Source organism: Mustela lutreola, chromosome 12, assembly GCF_030435805.1.
Source record: "Mustela lutreola isolate mMusLut2 chromosome 12, mMusLut2.pri, whole genome shotgun sequence".
Classification (NCBI taxonomy): Eukaryota; Metazoa; Chordata; class Mammalia; order Carnivora; family Mustelidae; genus Mustela; species Mustela lutreola.
Window position 1 is genome coordinate 89,909,893 of NC_081301.1, and position 20,652 is coordinate 89,930,544.

A 20,652-nucleotide genomic window follows, 5' to 3' on the forward strand; every position below is an offset into this window, starting at 1 on the left:
AGCGAGGAGAAGATCAGAGGGAGAAGCAGACTCCCCAAAGAGCTGGGAGCCCGATGCGGGACTCGATCCTGGGACTCCAGGATCATGACCTGAGCCGAAGGCAGTCGTCCAACCAACTGAGCCACCCAGGCGCCCCAGTGTGGGTTTTTCATATATGAATGACCTTTATTACACTGAGGTTTGTTCCCTCTAAACCTACCTTGTTGAGTGTTTTTTTTTGTTTTTGTTTTTTTTTTTAAGATTTTATTTATTTGCCAGAGAGAGATTGAGAGAGAGCGAGCACATGCAGACAGAATGGCAGGCAGAGGCAGAGGAAGAAGCAGGCTCCCCGCCGAGCAAGGAGCCGGGTGTGGGACTCGATCCCAGGACTCGATCCCAGGACGCTGGGATCATGACCTGAGCTGAAGGCAGCCGCTTAACCAACTGAGCCACCCAGGCGTCCCTTGTTGAGTGTTTTTATCATGAACGGATGTTGTATTTTGTCAAATACTTTTTCTGCATCAATTGAAAGAATCATATGGCTTTTATCCTTTCTCTTGCGATATGCCATATCACATTGGCTGATTTGGGAATATGGAACCACTCTTACCACCCAGGAATAAATCCCATTTGATTGTGGTGAATGATTTTTTAAATGTATTATTGTATTGTTTGCTAGTATTTTAGTATCTATGTTCATCAGAGATACTGGCCTGTACCTTCTTCTTTTTTTGTGTTTGTGGTGTCTTTATCCGGATATCAGGATATCTGGATTATCAGGATAATGCTGGCTTCATGGAATAAATTTGGAAGTTTTCCTTCCTTTTCTATTTTTTTGGAATACTTTGAGAAGGATAGTTATTAAATCTTCTTTAAATGTTTGGTAGAATTCACCTGTGAAGCCATATGGTCCTGGACTTTTGTTTCTTGGGGGTTTTTAAATTATTGATTCAATGTCATTGCTGGTAATCAGTCTGTTCAAGTTTTCTATTTCTTCCTGTTTGAATTTTAGTAGTTGATACGTTTGTAGGAACGTACCCATTTCTTCTAGGTTGCCCATTTGTTGGTATACAATTTTTTCATTATATTCTCTTATAATTATTTGTATTTCTGTGGTGTTGATTGTTATTTTTCCTTTATTTGTGATTTTTATTTGGATCCTTTCTATTTTTTCTTGATAAGTCTGTCTAGGGGTTTATTAATTTTACTGATTTTTAATTTTTTTTCCAAAGAGCTCCTGATTTCATGGATCTGTCCTATTGGTTTTTGTTTGTTTGTTTTAGTTTCTATACATTTATACACTTCCTTCTTGTGCTTTTAGGTTTTGTTTATTGTCCTTTTCTAGCTTCTTTAGGTGTTAGGTTAGATTGTTTGAAATTTTTCTTGCTTCTTGAGGTAGGCCTATATTGCTATATAGCTCCCTCTTAGAACTGCTTTTGCTGCATCTCACAAGTTTTGAACTACTGTGTTTTCATTTTCTTTTTTTTTTTTTAATATTTTATTCTTTTTTTTTTTTTTTTTTTACAGAGAGACACAGCGAGAAAGGGAACAGAGGCAGTGGGAGAGGGAGAAGCAGGCGGGCTTATGCAGGGCTTGATCCCAGAACCCCGGGATCATGACCTGATCTGACGGCAGAGGCTTAAAACTGAGCCACCCAGGTGCCCCTGTTTTCATTTTCATTTGTTTCCATGTACTCTTTTTATTTCTTTTATTTCCTGGTTGACCCACTCATTGTTTAGTAGCAGGTTCTTTAACCTCCATATATTTGTGGCCTTTTACAATTTTTTTCTTATGGTTGACTTCTTTTTTATAGCATTGTGGTCAGAAAAGCCAGATGGTATGGCTTAGAACCTTTTTTTTTTTTTTTTAAGGATTTATTTATTTATTTATTTATTTATATTAAAAGTGAGTGTGGTGGCGGTGAGGGGGAGAGGGAGAGAGTCCCAAGCAGACTCCATGGGGGAGCATGGAGCCCAAGGTGGGACTCAATTTCCTGACCCTGAGATCACAACCTGAGCCAAAACTAGGAGTGGGTAGCTTAACCGACTATGCCACCCAGGCACCCTGACTTAGATCTTTTTAAAGTTGTTGAGGTGTGTTTTCTGGCCTAATATGTGATCAACTCTGGAGAATGTTCAACGTGTACTTGAGGTGTTTGAGGTGTGTTTTACAATGGACTATTCTGAATATGGCTATTAGATCCTTCTGGTCCAGTATATCATTCAAGTCTGTTTCCTTGTTGATTTTCTGGTTAGATGATCTGTCCATTCATATAAGTGGGGGGTTTTAACGTCCTCTATTTATACTGTATTATTATATTTAGTTTCTTGATGTTGGTTATTAACTCTTTTGTGTATTTAAGTGCTCCTGTGTTAGGTGCATAGATACTTAACAGTTATTATATATTCCTGTTGGATTGTCCCCTTTATGATTATATAGTGTCCTTGTCTCTTTTTAGTTTGCTTTAAAGTCTATTTTGTCTGATATAAGTACTGCTAGTCTAGTTTTCCTTCACCATCCATTAGTATGATAAATGTCTCTCCATTCTCCTCACTTTCAATCTGTAGGTGTCTTTAGGTCCAAAAAGAGTTTCTTCAAGGCAGTGTATAAATAGATGGGTCTTGTTGTTGTTGTTTGTTGTTGTTGCTTTTCCTTAATTAAAAAAAAAATACTCTCTACACTCAGCATGGGGCTCAAACTCAGCCCCCAGATCAAGAGTTGCACGCTCTACTGATTGAGCCACTGGGAGTTCTTGGGTCTTGTTTTTTAGTCCATTTTGTCACCCTATGTCTTGATTGGATCATTTTTTTCCCTGTTATGTTCAGTTAGCCACTGTATAGTGCATCATTAGTCTTTGATGTGGTGTTCAACAATTCATCATTTATGCAGAACACCCAGTGCTCATCACAACACATGCCCTTCTTAATACCTGCCACTCTGCTACCCCTTTACCACACCTCCCTCCCCTCAAATGCTCAATTTGTTTCCTGGGGTCCATAGTCTCTCATGGTTCATCTCTCTCTCTGATTTCTCCCCCTTCTGACTGGAGCATTAGTCCCTTCCAGTCAAAGTAATTATTGGTAAATGTGTATTTATTGCCATTTTATTGTTTCGCAATTGTTATGGAAGATTAACTCTCATCCTTTATTTTCTCTTTTTCATGGTTTGCTGATCTTCTTAAGTGACATATTTGGATTTCTTTCCCTTTGTTCCTTGTGATTATCATTAAATTTGTATATAACATCTTCTGCATTCAGTAGTCTGTACTAAGTTGATGGTTGCTTAAGTTTGAGCCCATTCTTTATTCCTCTCCTCCCGACATTTTAGGTAAATGGTGTCATATTTTAGAACCTTTTATTTTTTGAGTTCCTTGACTATTTTTTTTTTTTTAATGGAAATACTTTTATTGCTTTTGTGTTTCTTCTTTGCATACTATCAATTTGGCCTTTCCACTCAAGGAATCCCCTTTAATATTTCTTGCTGGGCTCGTTTAGTGGTCATGAACTCCTTTAGTTTTTGTTTGGGAAGCTCTTTATCTCTCGTATTCTGAATGATAGCCTTACTATATAGAGTATTCTTGGCTGCAGATTTTTCCCATTGAACACTTTGAATATATCATGCCAGTCTCTTCTGTCTTGGAAAGTTTCTGCTGAAAAATCATCAGATAGCCTTTTGGGGTTGCCCTTATAGGTAATGGTTGACTTTTGTCTGGCTGCTTTAAAAATTTTTTTCTTTATCACTATATTTTGCCATTTTCATTATAATGTGTCTTGGTGTGGACTTGCTTTTGTACATTTTATTGGGAGGGTGTTCTCTGTGCCTCCTGGATCTGAATATCTGTTTTCTTCCTATATTAGAGAAGTTTTCAAGTACTACCTCCTCAAATTTCCCACTACCTTTTCCCTCTCTTATTTTTCTGGTATTCCTATGATACAAACATTACTATGTTTGATGGAGTCAGAGTTCCCTATGTATATTTTTGTTTTGCATAATTCTTTTTTCTCTCTTCTATTCAGCTTGATTACTTTCTATTAGTCTGTCTCCTAGTAGGATATTAATTTGTTCCTCTGCTTCTTCCAGTCTGCTGTTTTATTCCATCATGTGTTTCTCATTTAGTTAATTGAACCCTTTATCTCTGCTTCATTATTCCTTATCTCTGTGTTAATGGTCTCACTGTTATCTTCTACTCTCTTTCAAGTCTAGTGAGTATCGTTATGATCACTGCTTTAAATTCTCCATCAGGCATGTGACTTATATCTATTTTGCCTAGATCCCTGGCTCTGCCATCGTCCTGTTCTTTCATTTGAGGCAAATTCTTCTGTAATTTCATTTTTTCTGTTTCTGTGTGTTTGGAAAGTCATCTACATCTCCTGTTCTTGAGGGTGATGGCCTTATGAAGAAGAGATCCTCTAGTGCTTTGCTACATAGTGTCTGTCCCCTGTTCCTCAGGGCCCTGTTATCCGGGTGCTTCCAGGAATGTCTCTAATGTATGCTGCCTCAGCTCTGCTCTTGTGTCCCAGCTGCTTTATCCTTCAGGCCAGTCATCTGCAGAGGTTCTTTTTGCCTGTTGTGGGCAGTGTTTTTTCCCCTGACCTGAATGTGGCACATTTTAACAAGGTGTGCTCTTTTTGTAAAATGAGACCTACCACTACTGTTGCTGGAAGCAAGGCCTTGCAGAAGTCTCTGATCAAGAGATGTCCAGTGAGTGGAGGTTTGGGGCTCCTCTTCTGAGGGAGGGGGGGTCCCCTCCATGCTGGGATTGAGGCAAGTGTGACTAGCATGGGTGGTTCCACTGGAGCACAGGGGGCAGGGCTTGGTGTAATCAAGTTAGGTAATGAGTGTCGGTGCTGTGTTGGTTCCTGCTGGTGGTCTTATGCTGATGCCGAGGGACAGGGGAGTGAAATGGCACTGGCCAGTTCATTCTCTGAGATGAGTGACTAGCCTCTGTGCTATGTGCCCCTGGTGTTCTTCAGATCACTGTTTCAAGAACTGTACTGTCCTTGAAGAGAAGGCAAGCCATCAACCCATGGACATACAGCATGGACCATATCTCAGCTAAGCCCACTGACCTTTATTTTTATTTTTTTTTAAAGATTTTATTTATTTATTTGATAGAGAGAGATCACAAGTAGGCAGAGAGACAGGCAGAGAGAGAGAGGAGGAGGAAGCAGGCTTCCCGCCGAGCAGAGAGCCCGATGCGGGACTTGATCCCAGGACCCTGAGATCATGACCTGAGCCGAAGGCAGCGGCTTAACCCACTGAGCCACCCAGGCGCCCCCTCCCCCCCCCCCCACTGACCTTTAAACTCCAATCTTAAACCCGTTTGGTTACAAGAACTCAAACTCTGGCCCTCTCACTTTCCAGGCTTATTGCTATGGGGATTCATTTTCCTTGTGTGCTGGTCTGTCTCTCACCCTTCTCTGCGACCACAGCTTCCTCCTACCACAGCAGCCATGATCTCTTTCTTTCCCAAGCCATATTTCCGTACTTCCTTTCTTCTTTGATGCGGCCTCTATCTTGTGGAGTTTGTTTTGCCAGTCTTTAGATAGATTTCTGGTGTATTTAGGATGAAATGATAGTTATCTAGTTGTATTTGTAGGACAAGGTGAGCCTATGGTCCTACTCTGCTATCATCTTCTAGAAGCTACCAAGGTTTGTTTAACTTCATAAAAAACTAATTTTTTTTTTCCAGAGTGGCTGTACCATTTTGCATTCCTACCAGCCAAATACAAGAGTTAGCATTACTTCACAGTCTCACCAGAACTTGTCATTGTCATTTAAGAAAAATTTAGCTATTTTAATATATGTGTAATAGAGTGTCCCTGCAACATTAATTTGCCTTTTCCTAATGATTGATGATGCTGTCTTGTGATTATTTGCCATCTACTTATTTGCTTTGAAATGTCTATTTAAATCTTCTATTTCTTTTTTAGTTTTTTTTTTTAAGTCACAGTTTTTTTTTTTTTTTTAAGATTTTATTTATTTATCAAAGAGAGAGGGGGAGAGAGCGAGCACAGGCAGACAGAGTGGCAGGCAGAGGCAGAGGGAGAAGCAGGCTCCCCACTGAGCAAGGAGCCCGATGTGGGACTCGATCCCAGGACGCTGGGATCACGACCCGAGCCGAAGGCAGCTGCTTAACCAACTGAGCCACCCAGGCGTCCCTTAAGTCACAGTTTTAATGTACTTTTTTGAGTGGCATAAGTTTAGATTTACAGAAAATTTGCAAAGGTAGAACAAGGTTTCTGTATACCCTTGACCCAGTTTCTCTGAATATAGACATCCAATACAACTGTGGTTCATTTGTCCAAATTAAGAGGTTAACCTTCATACAATGCTGTTAATTAAATTCCAAACTTTATTCAGATTTCACCAGTTTTTCTAATGTCCTCCTCTCTCCACCCCCGACTCTCGGATCAGTTCCAGGATATGGAGAGTGAAAATACTATGCTCTCATGTTCTAAATCTCTTGGGTATTTTCACCTTCTTAGAGAACTTGTGCCTAGAGCCTCTGACCTCTAATCTTGAGTAGTTTTTAGATTTCCTCCATTATCATCATCTTGGGATTTCCCTTAACCTCAACCTGGGGATACTTTTCACTTCTGTCTTGGGTTGCATCTCTCATTTTCTGGATCCTCTGTCTTTCTTTTTCATGGCTTTCTCTTTCTTCGTTTATGCTCTCATTTTGGCAAAACACATCTTTTTGGAGCTTCTGGATAAAGGGCAGATAGAAGTTATTTTTGTACAGATTATTCGACTTTTACATGTAAGTATATTTTTAGGGTGCAGTCATTACTTTTAAAAATCAACTTGCCTAGGGCAGAGTACCCAGTTATTTAATTAACTGGGTACTGATGTAGGTATTGCTGAAAATTAATTTGTGGATGTGGTTAAGGGTCCATACTTAGTTGACTTTAAGATTTCCCTTGATAGTATGGGTAAGCTTCATCCGGTCAAGTGATGGCCTTTGAAGAAAAACTAATGTGTTCTAGAGAAGAAGAAATTCTGGGGGCACCTGGGTGGCTCAGTTGGTCAAGTCTCTGTCTTTGGCTCATGTCATGGTCTCAGGGTCCTGGGATCGAGCCCCACATTGGGCTCTCTGCTCAGAAGGGAGCCTGTTTCCCCCTCTCTCTGCCTGCCTCTCTGCCTACTTGTGAGAGAGCTCTGTCAAATAAATAAATAAAATCTTAAAAAAAAAAAAAAAGAAGAAGAAATTCTGCCTCACAACTCTATCAACTTATGCCTTAGCATTCAGTCTGCTAACCTGCCATTTGAATTTCAAATTGGCCTTTTCCTTCAATTATGTAAGCCAATTTCTTAAATATATTAGTTATGTCTATGTCTCTCCTATTTCTCTGGAAAATCCCAAGTAATACAAAGGGTATAGATTTAGAAATTAGAAAAAAACATTTCTCAGAATTTGAAGGCTTCATTAGTTTTTGGCTTCCAGTGGTGCTGTTGAGAACTTTGATTGAATTCTGACTCTTGAGCTTCATGTCAAGTTAACTTTAATTTCTGAAAGCCTATGGAATTTTGTGATCATTCCTGGTGGCTTGAAAGTGCATGGTCAGGTTCATTTTTGTCGATTTTTCTGGAGGCCCCTTTAATCTGGAAATGCGGTTTTTTTTAGTTGTGGGCTATTTTCTTATGTTATTTGTTTGAAGGTTTCTTTAATCCATGCTGTTTTCTCTTTGTAGGAAGTCCATTGGTTATATGATCTAGTGGAACTGTGTTCCATTTTATTTTTATTCCTTTTTTCCTTTTTAAAATCATTTAGGTATTTCCTCAACCTTATCTTCCAATCACTTTATTAGTTTCTAACTTCTGCCAACACACTTTTACTTTCATTTTCTTTTATGCTTTCTAAACGTTCATTCTTGTAGTATCTGATCTTATTTCACAGATGCCATATAATTTGATTTCTGTAAAGATGTAATGCTAATTTTTCTTTCGAAGTTTGGTTTGTTTCTTTAAGATTCTATTTTCATGTAATCTCTACACCCAACATGGGACCTGAACCCACAGCCCTGAGATCAAGTCACATGCTCCACTAATTGAGTCAGCCCAGACACCCCAAAGTTTGCTTTCTATAGTCCCTGTTTCCCCCAGGACCCATTTCCTGCTGGTGTATTTCATAGAATTTCCTGAGATGTTTATGTGATCCTTGGTTGGCTGCTCATTAAGAGTGGGGACTAAATGCAATGAGTACTGGTGGAGAGGGAAGGCTTGCAGCTCAAATTCCCGGTACGGTGCCATGGCTGAGTCAATTACTGGGGAGTCTCCAATGTTACTATCTTTAAACTTTCTCCCTTGGTAAAGTAACTATATTTTAGTGGTCCATAAGACAACAGTTTTTTTTTTATTTAAAGATTTTATTTATTTGACAGAATGAGATCACAAGTAGGCAGAGAGGCAAGCAGAGAGAGAGAGAGAGAGAGAGAGAGAGAGAGAGGAGGAAGCAGGCTCCCCGCCGAGCAGAGAGCCCAATGTGGGACTCGATCCCAGGACCTTGAGATCATGACCTGAGCTGAAGGCAGAGGCTCAACCCACTGAGCCACCCAGGTGCCCCGACAACAGTTTTAAATATAAAAGAATATACTTTTTTTAAAAAAGATTTTATTTATTTTATTTGACAGACAGAGATTACAAGTAGGCAGAGAGGCAGGCAGAGAGAGAGGAAGGGAAGCAGGCTCCTCGCCGAGCAGAGAGCCCAATGCGGGCCTCGATCCCAGGACCCTGAGATCATGACCTGAGCCGAAGGCAGCGGCTTAACCCACTGAGCCACCCAGGCGCCCTAAAAGAATGTATTTTCTTGCCTGAGAGTTGGGCATAAACTCAGACTATCCTAGAGAAATTAGAGGATTGGTAATCTATATCCTGATAGTGATATTTCTCTTGGAAAATTCTTCCATATCTGGTATAGATGCTAGAAGTCAAATTGTCTTTATCTTGGAGCTGTGTGAAGGAAGAGGTATGGAGGGTCTCATTCATTATAGTCTTAAACTGGAATCTCCCCAAATGCCAATCAGCAGTAGAGCAGAAAACTGTAGAATATTCATATAATGGAATACTACTCAACAGTGAAAAAGAATGAGCAGCTTCTTCTTCTTTTTTTTTTTTTTTAAAAAGAATGAGCTTCTACTATACACAACAAGTCTTACATAACATTGAAAAATAACAACAAAAAGTCAGATAAAGAGTATGTACTATAGGATTCTATTTATATGAAGTACTAGAACTGGGAAAACTAATCCATGATAATAGAAATCAGAATAAGTTACTTTCTGGGCATTGATGGAGAGGCATCAACCCCACCAGGAGAGGGCACATGAAAGAGTCTGTAGGTTAGATAAATGGGTAGATTTAAAATTGGAGAGGGGAAAAGTGGGATCCCCACTAGGTAAACCCCTGTGGTCAAAGTATCTGCTAGCACCTAGGAATACTAAGGAAAGAAAAGCAAAGAATCCTCAGTAGTCTATTTCATTAGAACTCCCAGTTGAAGTCCCAACCCAGGATAGATTGCCAGTACCAACTCTGTATGCAAAATTGCTACTTACACTGAGTAACCACGGTTCTGGGTCACATTTATGAAAGTTAATACCATGTTTGCTTTTAAGACTCGGCTTGCTTGAACTTGAGCATCTTAATCATCAGGAATGTCTTTCTGCAGTCATAGTCATTTTACTTTCTAATGACTATTTTTTCCTGATTATGTGATTAGGCAGCCTTTTAAGCCTTTGCTGTTTGAGACACTAATGAAATTGTGTAGATTTAAGCAATAATTGCTTAAAATACTCACTGCCTCTTTCTGCTGAGTCAGTTCCTTGGTGAGAAGTTGCCACTCCTGACATCTATCCTGTCACTGTCATTTGCTGTGGCTTGTGCCATGTGAGCAGAAGTTCTGTAAGCCACACCAAAAGTGGTAGTTTTAAGAGTTCCCATTGCCAGTTTCACTACTGGTTCCCCGCCCACCCCCAATAAAGTGCGTGTCCTAGATAGGATCTGCTCTTGACACCTATCCAGAGATCTGGGGATTGTTTGTTACCACAGTGTAACAGTGAGAACTGACGAATACACCAGGATATTGGGGAAAGTCTCAAGAGCAAGTTGAGTACAATCTGTTATTGTGTCTTCTCAGGACCCAGAGAATTTTCTCTCCATCTATCATGAGTCAGTTTACGTAGGATCCCTGAACATCTTAAAAATGGAGGAGTATCAAGGTTATCTTGTTAATTAATACAAGAAATATAAAGACCATAAACCACTGGAATTAATGTACTACCACAACTGAGAACAAAATATTTTATTTCTCTCAATAAAACTATAGTTTACAATAGTATTTACTAAATAAATTATATAATTTCTCTTTTACAAGCAATAAACTAAATCACAAATATTTCAAAGACAATGTATGTACACTACATAAGGCCTTTTATAAATAGCTTTGCTTTTCTCATTTCACTAGTAAACAGTGAAAAAATCTTTATAGAAGCTAGTTTTCTATAAAGTATATGCAGACCTATTACACTGATCTTTATATGAAACCAAGTTAAACTTTGAAAGACATGGGCTATGATTATAATTTGCAAAAAAGAGCAGAATTTAGACTTTATTTACCATTTTGCATGGATGGATTTTTAAAAAATAAGCAGATTACATGTGTTGCTTATGTATAATCATTGGATGCATGCAAAACGAAAAAATGCAAGTGTCCATAGGAAAATAGCACTTCCAAGTCCCAAATGGTGATTGGCAATGAAAGCAGCTGAAATCGAGCTCATGCAGTTCTCCACAGTTGAGCAAGCAACAGCAAATGATAGAATAGTGTGGTATTTTTCACATCACATCTGCTGGTCAGCCTACGGACCAAGGCTCCCCTGACACCTTGCAAATTCCTAAATCCGGTTGATTATTATTCCGTGTGCAGTGGGGGTCGCCAAGTTCCTCTGGGTAATTCCGGAGTAGGGAAACTTCTCATCCACAATTGTGTTCACATCTCACGGTCACCATTTTCACTTACTGGGGGGAGGGGGGTAAAAAAAAGAGGAAGAAAGAAAGCAGTTGTAAGACTAAGTTTGGGCATTGACTGATAACTGCTCCTCATGAATGGGAACATGAATTCATTCTTTCTCCTGATGTCTTGTACCTGGGAAACGTGCATTAGGGTCGGTGATCTTCTGTGATGATTAGCATGGCATTGGCTTCTCTGGTGGACCCAGAACTTGTAATTACACCAAGATGTATTGAGTTCCCCCTACATCACTGCACTGTGCTAGGGCTCAGAAGGAAACAGTGCCAGCTAAGGTGCACTCCTGACCTCCAAGTGCACATGGGCATGCGCTGTGGTCTAGCAGGCGTGAAGCCCGTCAGAACCAGAACATAGTCTTGAACTATGATAGCTTGTATCCTCACAGTAGCTATTGAGAAGGTTGGAGCTGGAATCACAGAGGCTGTGGGCCCAGCGCATTCATTTGGAGGCTGAAACACTATTTTGCAACAGGGGAGTAAAAATATGTCCAGCAATTTTTTTTTAAAGATTTATTTTAGAGCAGGAGGGAGTGCAAGAGCACCAGAGGGAAAGGGAGAAGGTGACAGAATCCCCAGCAAACTCCACGCAGAACTCGGAGCCAGATGCAAGGCTCGATCCCAGGATCCTGAGATGAACCTAAGAGTTGGACACTCACTGCAGGTGTTCACGGCAAATTTTTTTATTTATTTATAATCTCTAGATCCAATGTGGGGCTCGAATTCATGACCCCAGGAATCAAGAGTTGCATGCTTTTCTGACTGAGCCAGCCAGGTGCCCCTGTCTGGCAAATATTTAACCCCAAATGGTAACCATTTAAGGTCAGAGACTGCTAATTCAACCTGTGACAGTGAAACCAAGCTACATTGGGGGAGGCAGTACCATGTTCAGTGTTTAGAGACAGACACAGTGGGCTAAGTTCATTGATTTCCTCATTATTACAGCCCCAGGACATTAGGTGTATTACTGAGCCTTCTTCATACCTTGTTTTATCTGTACAATGGGAGTCATGAAGCCTACTTTATAGGGTAGTTGTAAGGGATAAACTTTGGGGAAATATAGTGTGTGTATCTATGTGAGTGCAGACGTGTACACACACACACACACACACACCCCATATACATAAACTACATCATTTCGTGCCAAGACTGTGCCTGTATCCTCACAGTAGCTATTGAGAAGGTTGGAGCTAGAATCACAGAGGCTGTGGGGCCAACACATTCATTTGGAGGCTGAAAAAATGAATACGAAGTTTGAAATGACTATACTAACTATTAAGAGACCATGTCAAAGAGTCTGTTTTAAAATGAGTATTTGGTCACGTAATTTAATGTTAATGAGAGTTGTAATTTTTATTAGTTTCTACTTTGTTTCTTACTAATCTAAGTCAGGAAGGTTTGCCTGCTTACGTGTCCAGCTCGCTCAAACCGTCACTCAAATCCTTTCAGAAATAGCTTGTGTTTGGTGCCGTGAGCGGTAGCAGCAGGCAAAGCAGCCGCCGCCCGCGTTCTCCGGACAGATGCTGTGATGCGGACTTGATCACGCTCAGGCTGGTAACTCGGTGGGGCGCGTATCAATCAGGGACATAAAAAAATCCACATAAAATGATATGGTCCTACTGACCTGCTTTATAAGTCCTGTCTTTTAAAATTTTTATTTTCTAAAGATTGTATTTTAGAGAACACGCGATCATGGAGGGGGTGCCCAAGTGAGAGGGAGACCCAAGCAGACTGTGCCGTGTGCACAGACCCATGCACGGCTCCATCCCATGACCCTGAGATCGTGACCTGGGCTGAAACCAAGAGTTAGAGGCTTAACCAACTGCACCTGCTCCCCCCCCCCCCCACACGCCCCTGAATCCTGCTCTCTTCTAAACAAAAACCAAACACCGAAGGGTGATCTGTTCTTGTTCTCTCAGTCACAGTTGGAGGTCTGTGTCTGGGTTCTAATGTTAGACTTGGAGAAGGCCATGACCCAGTGAGACCCATGCCTGAGATGACACACCTAAGGGAAAGGCTTCAAATGCAAGACCCCATGAAAATGGCCAGAAACATGGGTATTTTGGTCTAGAAGAGGCAACTCAGAGCTATCACTGTGGCAGCAAATCCCAGAGTTCTGTTTTTTTTTTTTTTTTTTTTTTAAAGATTTTTATTTATTTGACAGACCACAAGTAGGCAGAGAGGCAGGCAGAAAGAGAGAGGAGGAGGCGGCAGGCTCCCTGCTGAGCAGAGAGCCCGATGCGGGACTCGATCCCAGGACCCTGGGATCATGACCTGAGCCGAAGGCAGAGACGTTAACCACTGAGCCACCCAGGCGCCCCCCAGAGTTCTGTTTTAACCCTGTTTTAACCACAGGACTTTATCAATTACTGCTGATAAACTGATATCCCCAGATAACCCAGAATATTGTAGAGACTTCCTGTATATATATTACTATCTGAAAACAATTATATTTGTGTATTTTTCAAAATGGGTTAAATGGATAATTTAGTAAAAACAAATGAGGCTGTATAATAAAATATACTCTCCTTATTACTAAAAATAGAGAGTCCTATCCAGCTCTGGTCATAAAAAAGCCTTTCTATTCACACTTCATAAGGTTTTTGTTTTGTTTTGTTTTGTTTTAAACTGAGGGTGTTGTCGAAGTTTCTGTAAACTTGCACAAACACCCACCGTCACCTCCAGGGCACACGAATGTCTGTGTGTGGGAGGAACTGCCAGCTCTCTGTCCGTGTTATAACGTCACCCTAGGATGACATGGTGGGCTACGGGAACGTGTCGGTTTTGTGCTAATTTAGAAGCATCATAAAATGAGGTGGTCTGACAGGTCTTTAAGTCTGTGTGGAATCCGAAAGCACAGCATTTTCCTGCTTAGCTGCGGTGAGAAGCCTGCAGAAAGCAGTCCTGTTATCCTGTACTTAGCAGAAGACGTGCTGTAATTTTCTTTCAGATTAGAACCTTCCAGCCTTGTACAAAGCATCACTGGAGAGATCCAAGCAGTCGCTGACTCTCCCATCAGGACACTGCAAAGCACTAGAATGGGGTACCCATGCCACGTCCCCCCAGGTCCCCAGCACGAAGAAGGGCTGCTCACGGTATCAGTGCCCAAAACTTTTGAGGGGACCTGGCCTTGGGGCTGTAGAAACAGAAACGGGACCCGGAGCTTTGACAAGGGATCTCAGCCTGGTCTCCGACAAGGGATGACAGGCCGTCACCGGCGCTGTCCCCATCTGAGCGCGCCGCCCTCTGCCCGCAGTGATGCCAGGGTTTCTGCCCAGAGCGTGCGGTGCTTGGGGAGGACACGGGATGTTTTAAATGCTGAGACCTGAAGGTACAGGTGTGACAAGAGTATTCAGGGACAGACAGACCCCAGTGTGGGAGAGCTGACTTAGGGTTTTTCGACTCTGATGGTGTGAAGGAGGTATGCATTCCGCAGAAGCTCTGATTGGAATTCTGAGTTGGGATCTTTCCCTGGGCTAGCGACACGTGGTAGGAGCCTCTCTCAGGATGGCAGCGAGCCGCCTTCTGCTCAGCGACGCAATCACAGTACACCTAAGACCCTCCTCTACCCCAGGGAACACTCGGCTTTTCACTTCCAATAAGCTGTCCAGTGAATTACACTTCATTATAAAATAAACATGGGGGCGCCTGGGTGGCTCAGTGGGTTAAAGCCTCTGTCTTTGGCTCAGGTCATGATATCAGGATCCTGGGATCGAGCCCCGCATCAGGCTCTCTGCTCAATGGGGATCCTGCTCACCCCCAGCCCCACCGCCCACCCCCCGCCTGCCTCTCTGCGTACTTATAATCTCTGGCAAATAAATAAATCAAATCTTAAAAAAAAATAAACTTGATGTTAGATGATCTTGCTCAACTGTAGGCTGTGGTCAGTGTCCTGAGTCCTTCCAGGCAGGCGAGGAGAAGCCATGATGTTCGGCAGACTAAGTGTCTTAAACGCACTTTCCACTTAGGATATTTTCCAGTTAGGATGGCTTTATTGGGACAGAACTCCATCATGAGCCAAGATCTGTGTTTCTGTGGCCTAATCCTACAATGTTACTTATTCCACGCATGGGTGTTTATGTCTGGGAGCGGGTGAGATTGCATATACAAGTGAAACCATATATTTGTCTCTGACTTCATTTAGCATAATACCCTTCAGCTCCATCCATGTTGTGGCAAAGGGCAAGATGTCATATATATATTTTTAAATGTCTGAGTAATAATCCACGGTGTATATATATCCCATCTTCTTTATTTTTATTTTGAAAAGTTTTTTTTTTTTTTTTTACAGAGATCACAAGTAGGCAGAGAAGCAGGCAGTGCGGGGGGAGAAGCAGGCTCCCCGCTGAGCAGAGAGCCCGATGCAGGGCTTGATCCCAGGACCCTGGGATCATGACCTGAGCCGAAGGCAGAGGCTTTAACCCACTGAGACACCCAGACGCCACTATATCTCATCTTCTTTATCCATTCATCATCCATGGACACTTGGGCTGCTTCCCCATCTTGGCTCTTGTAAATAATGCTGCAATAAATACAGGGGCACATGTATCTTCTAGAATTCATGTTTTTGTTTTCCTTGGGTACATACCCGACAGTGGAATTACTGGATCATATGGTATTGCTATTATTAACTTGGTGAGAAACCTCCATAGTGTTTTCCACAGTGGCTGTAACCATTGGCATTCCCACCAGCAGTGCACGAGGGTCCTTTTTCTCCATGTCCTCGCCAACACTTATTTCTTGACTTTTCGATTCTAGCCATTCTGACGAGTGTGAAGTGATACCTTGCTGTGGTTTTGATTAGCATCTCTTTGATCATGACTGATGCTAGACATCTTTTCATGTGTCTGTAGGCACTGGTATGCCTTCTTTGGAAAAATGTCTATTCAGACTTTATTTCAACTTTTTAAAAATATTTTATTTATATTACAGAGTTGGAGTGCATGAGAGTGAGCTTCAGGAGAGGGAGAAGCAGACTCCCCGCTAAGCAGGGAGCCTGATGCGGGGCCCGATCCCAGGACCCTGAGATCATGACCTGAGTTGAAGGCAGAGGCTTTACTAACTGAGCCACCCAGGCACCTCCAGATTTTCTTATTCTTAAAAAAGATTTTATTTATTTGACTGAGCAACGGCGGTGGGGTGGGGGGCGGTATTGGGGAGCAGAAGGAAAGGGAGCAGCAGAATCCCTGCTGAGCAGAAGTCTGACCTGGGGGTTAATGCCAGGACCCTAGGATCATGACTTGAGCCAAAGGCAGATGCTTAACCAACTGAGCCACTCAGGTGCTTCAGACTTTCTTACTTTTAAATAAGACTGTGCATCTGAGTGTGCAGAATTGTATACATTCTTTAAATATTTTGGATAGTATCCCCTTATGGGATGTATTGATGGCAACCATCTTACCTTGTTCAGTGGGTGCCTTCTTCATTCTGTTGATGGTTTGCTGCGCAGAAGCCTTTCATTTTGGTTCAGTCCCAGTAGTTAGTTTTAGCTTTTCTTCCCCCTTGACTGAGGAGACCCTGCCTAGAGAAATCTTTTTATAGCCAATGTCAAAGAAATGACTGCCTTTGCTTTCTTTTAGGGATTTAATGGTTTTACATCTCGCATTTTGGATTTCAATCCACTTAGAGTTTATTTTTTTGTATGGTGTGAGAAAGTGATCTAGGTTCATTCTTTGGCCATAGCTGTCCAGTTTTCCCAGCACCACTGATCAGAGAGACTGTCTTTCCCCCACTGTATATTCTTGTTTTCTCTGTCATAGATGAATGGACCATCAGTGTGTGGCTTTGTTTATGGACTCTCTTCCATTGATCTGTGTGTCTGTTTCTGTGACAATACTATACTGTTTTCATTCCGATAGCTTTGCAATAGATCCTCAAATCTGGAATTGTGATATTTCCTTAAGATTGTTTTGGGTGTTTTAGGGTCTTTGGTGCTTCCATTACAAATTTTAGTATTACTTGTCCTAGTGGTGTGAAAAATGCCCTTGGTCTTCTGATAGGGATTGAATTGAACTTGTACGTTGCTTTGGACAGTATGAACACTTTAACAATATTTAATTCTTCCAGTCCATGAGCGTGGACTCTTTTCATTTGTGTCATCTTCAATTTCTCTTACCAATGTTACATAGTTTGCAGAGTACAGGCCTTTTGCTTCCTTAAAGTTATTCCTAGGTATTTTATTAAATGTGGTGTGATTGTAAATGGAGTTCTTTTCTTTTCTTTTTTTTTTTTTTTTTAAAGATTTTATTTATTTATTTGACAGAGAGAGATCACAAATAGACAGAGAGGCAGGCAGAGAGAGACAGGGAAGCAGGCTCCCTGCTGAGCAGAGAGCCCGATGTGGGACTCGATCTCAGGACCCTGAGATCATGACCCGAGCTGAAGGCAGCAGCTTAACCCACTGAGCCACCCAGGCGCCCCTGGAGTTATTTTCTTAGCTTCTCTTTGTGCTATTTTGTTATTAGTGTTTAGAAACTCAACTGATTTCTGTGTTTCTGTGTATCTTGTATTCCGTAACTTCACTGACGTCACTTATTCTAATAGTTTTTTTTGGTGGGGTCTTTAGGGTTTTCTATGTATAGTATCATCGGCAAATAGTGACGGTTTTATTTATTTCTTCTCTGACTGCTGTGGCTACAACCTCCAGGCTTGGTTTCTTGGTTTATTCCTTTTTATCTAGTTCTTTTAAGTGTAAGGTTAGGTTTTTGTTTGTTATTTTTGAGATACTTTATCTTAAGAAAGGTCTGTAACAGTACACATTTTCCTCTTAGCAATGCTTTGTGTCCCAAAAATTTTGGACTGTTGTTTTTATAGTTTTTTTTTTTTTTTTGTCTCCATGAATTTTTTTGATTTCCTTGTTCATATCTTTGTTGACCCACTGGCTGTTGAATAGCATGGTGTTTAGCCTCCAAGTGTTTGTGTTTTGTCTGATTTTTTTCCTTTTGATTGATAACTAGTTTCATTCCACTGTGGTTGGAGAAGATGCAGGATAGGATTTCATCTTTTTAAATTGACTGAGACTTGTTTTGTGGCCTAACCTGGGATCTGTCCTGGAGAATGTTCCACGGGCATTTTACATACATTTGAGGAGAATGTGTATTCAGTTGGTTTTGCACGGAATGTTCCATACCTATTTAGTTCATCTGGTCTAAGGTGTGTGTATTTTAAGATTTTACTTATTTATTTGAGAGAGAGCAAGCAGTGGGAGGGGCAAAGGGAGATGGAGAAGCAGACTTCCCGCTGAGCAGGGAGCCTGACCTGGGGCAGCTCGATTCCAGGACCCCAAGACCATGACCTGAGCTGAAATTAAGAGTCCAAATGTTAACTGACTGAGCCACCCAGGAATACCTACAGTCTTTCTTTTAAAGTCTAGTTTTTGTTTAAGTATTGCTATCCTGGCTTCCCCCCACTTGCCTCTGCATGCAACATGATTTTTTCCATTCCCTTCACTTTCAGTCTGTGTCTTAAGGTCTGAAGTGAGTGTCTTTTAGGCAGAATATAGATAGGTCTTGATTTTTTATGCATTCTGGTGTCGCATGTTTTTTGATTAAGTGTAAATCCTTTAAATGCTCCAAAGTAATTATTGATAGGTATGTACTTACTTCCATTTTGTTAAGAGGCTAAACCTACATTTAAAAAACACATTTAGTCCATCAAATTTTGTAGAAGCTGGAATGTGGTGGCCCGGCGGAGCTTCACAACTGTCAGACTGGCCAATATGAACAGCACTAATTGGTCCATGAGGTCTCCATGTCCCATGCGCCCTTGGGGTGATACCCTTTTTTTTTTTTTCATTTAATTTTTATTTCTTTTCAGTGTTCCAAAATTCATTGTTTATGCACCACACCCAGTGCTCCATGCAATATGTGCCCTCCTCAATACCCACCACCAGGCTCACCCAACCCCTCCCCCCCAGAGGGGAGTCCACAGTTTGTTTCTCAGAGTCCACAGTCTCTCATGGTTCATCTCCCCCTCTGATTTCCCCAACTTTCTTCTCTCCATCTCCCCATGTCCTCCATGTTATTTCTTATGCTCCACAAGTAAGTGAAACCATATGATAACTGACTCTCTCTGCTTGACTTATGTCATTCAGCATAATCTCCAGTCCCATCCATGTTAATACAAAAGTTGGGTATTCATCCTTTCTGATGGAGGCATAATACTCCATAGGTATATGGACCACATCTTTTTTATCCATTTGTCTGTTGGAGGGCATCTTGGTTCTTTCCACTGTTTGGTGATGTGGCCATTTCTGCTATGAACATTGGGGTACAGATGGCCCTTCTTTTCACTACATCTGTGTCTTTGGCACAAATTCCCAGTAATGCAATTGCAAGGTCATAGGGAAGCTCTATTTTTAATTTCTTAAGGAATGTCCACGCTGTTTTCCAAAGTGGCTGCACCAACTTGCATTCCCACCAACAGTGTAAGAGGGTTCCCCTTTCTCCACATCCTCTCCAGCACTTGTTGTTTTACCGTCTTGTTGATTTTGGCCATTCTAACTGGTGTGAGGTTGTATCTCAATGTGGTTTTTATTTCAATCTCCCCGATGGCTAGTGATGATGAACATTCTTTCATGTGTCTGTTAGCTATTTGTATGTCGTCTTTAGAGAAGTGTCTGTTCATGTCTTCTGCCCATTTTTTGATGTGATTATCTGTTTTGTGTGTGTGAGTTTGAAGAGTTCTTTATAGATCTTGGATATCAGCCCTTTGTCTGTAGTGTCATTTGCAAATATCTTCTCCCATTCTGTGGTTGCCTCTTTGTTTTCTTGACTGTTTCCTTTGCTGTGCAGAAGCTTTTTTGATCTTGATGAAGTCCCAAAAGTTCATTTTTGCTTTTGTTTCCTTTGCCTTTGGAGACCTATCTTGAAAGAAGTTGCCGTGGCCGATGAAGAGGTTACTGCCTATGTTCTTCTCTAGGATTTTGATAGATTCCTGCCTCACATTGAGGTCTTTTATCCATTCTGAGTTTATCTTTGTGTATGGTGTAAGAGAATGGTTGAGTTTCATTCTTCTACATGTAACTGTCCAATTTGGGGTGATGTTCGTTTTTAACTGGACCTACTTTAGGTATAGGCCAATTACTCTGTGGTTTTCCTGTATGGGGCCCAACGGCATCCTCATTTTGGTTTCAGAATGAAATGCTTTTTTAAAAAAAGATTTTATTTATTTGAGAGAGAGCTTGAGAGCGCACAGAGGGAGAGGGAGAAGCAGACTCCCCCTGAGCGGGTAACCCGATGCCGGGCTCCATCCCAGGACCCTGAGATCATGACCTGAGCCAAAGGCAGACACCAAAGAGAGCCACCCAGGCGCCCCTCAGACTGAAATTCTCATCTACTATACACGTGAGGAAAGCACTGATTTTTGGTTGTTTCTTTCCAGGCTAACATAGGGAATAATCCTCTCTTCCCTTTTTCTGCACCAAGCCCCCATTTCCATTAGCAATTCTGAATTCTGTTTACCTCAGCTCTGCCCTGTAGCTTTTCTTGTATCTGTTCTTACTCTTCTGGCTGACGTTCCCTCTCCAGCCAGGAGGGCACAGCACCCAGTCCTGCCTCACTGCGCTCACTGCAGCCCAGACACACAGCATCAGCACACACAGGCCCGCAGCGGCTTCACAACGCCTCATCCCAACCTCATCGCCTTGGCTCT

General features: G+C 41.6%; 1 protein-coding gene and 1 long non-coding RNA gene across 14 annotated transcripts in view; one reads left to right on the top strand and one right to left on the bottom strand.

Annotated features, from left to right (window-relative positions):
* Positions 1-20,652, top strand: part of LOC131812394 (uncharacterized) — a 279,095-nt gene that overhangs the window by 240,815 nt on the left and 17,628 nt on the right. The window contains exon 5 of one of the 8 annotated variants that reach the window (XR_009346323.1): positions 12,451-12,555. The exons of the other annotated variants lie outside the window; for them this stretch is intronic. This is a non-coding gene — a long non-coding RNA (uncharacterized LOC131812394). The remainder of the gene's footprint in view (positions 1-12,450; positions 12,556-20,652) is intronic. 8 annotated transcript variants of the gene reach the window in all.
* The window catches only part of PIP5K1B (phosphatidylinositol-4-phosphate 5-kinase type 1 beta), a 323,529-nt gene that overhangs the window by 24,248 nt on the left and 278,629 nt on the right, over positions 1-20,652 (bottom strand). Inside the window, exon 13 of one of the 6 annotated variants that reach the window (XM_059141854.1) lies at positions 10,265-10,995. The exons of the other annotated variants lie outside the window; for them this stretch is intronic. Within the exon in view, the coding sequence (XP_058997837.1) occupies positions 10,993-10,995 (3 nt within the window). The 3' untranslated portion in view covers positions 10,265-10,992. Of the gene's footprint in view, positions 1-10,264; positions 10,996-20,652 lie in introns of those variants that run through there. 6 annotated transcript variants of the gene reach the window in all.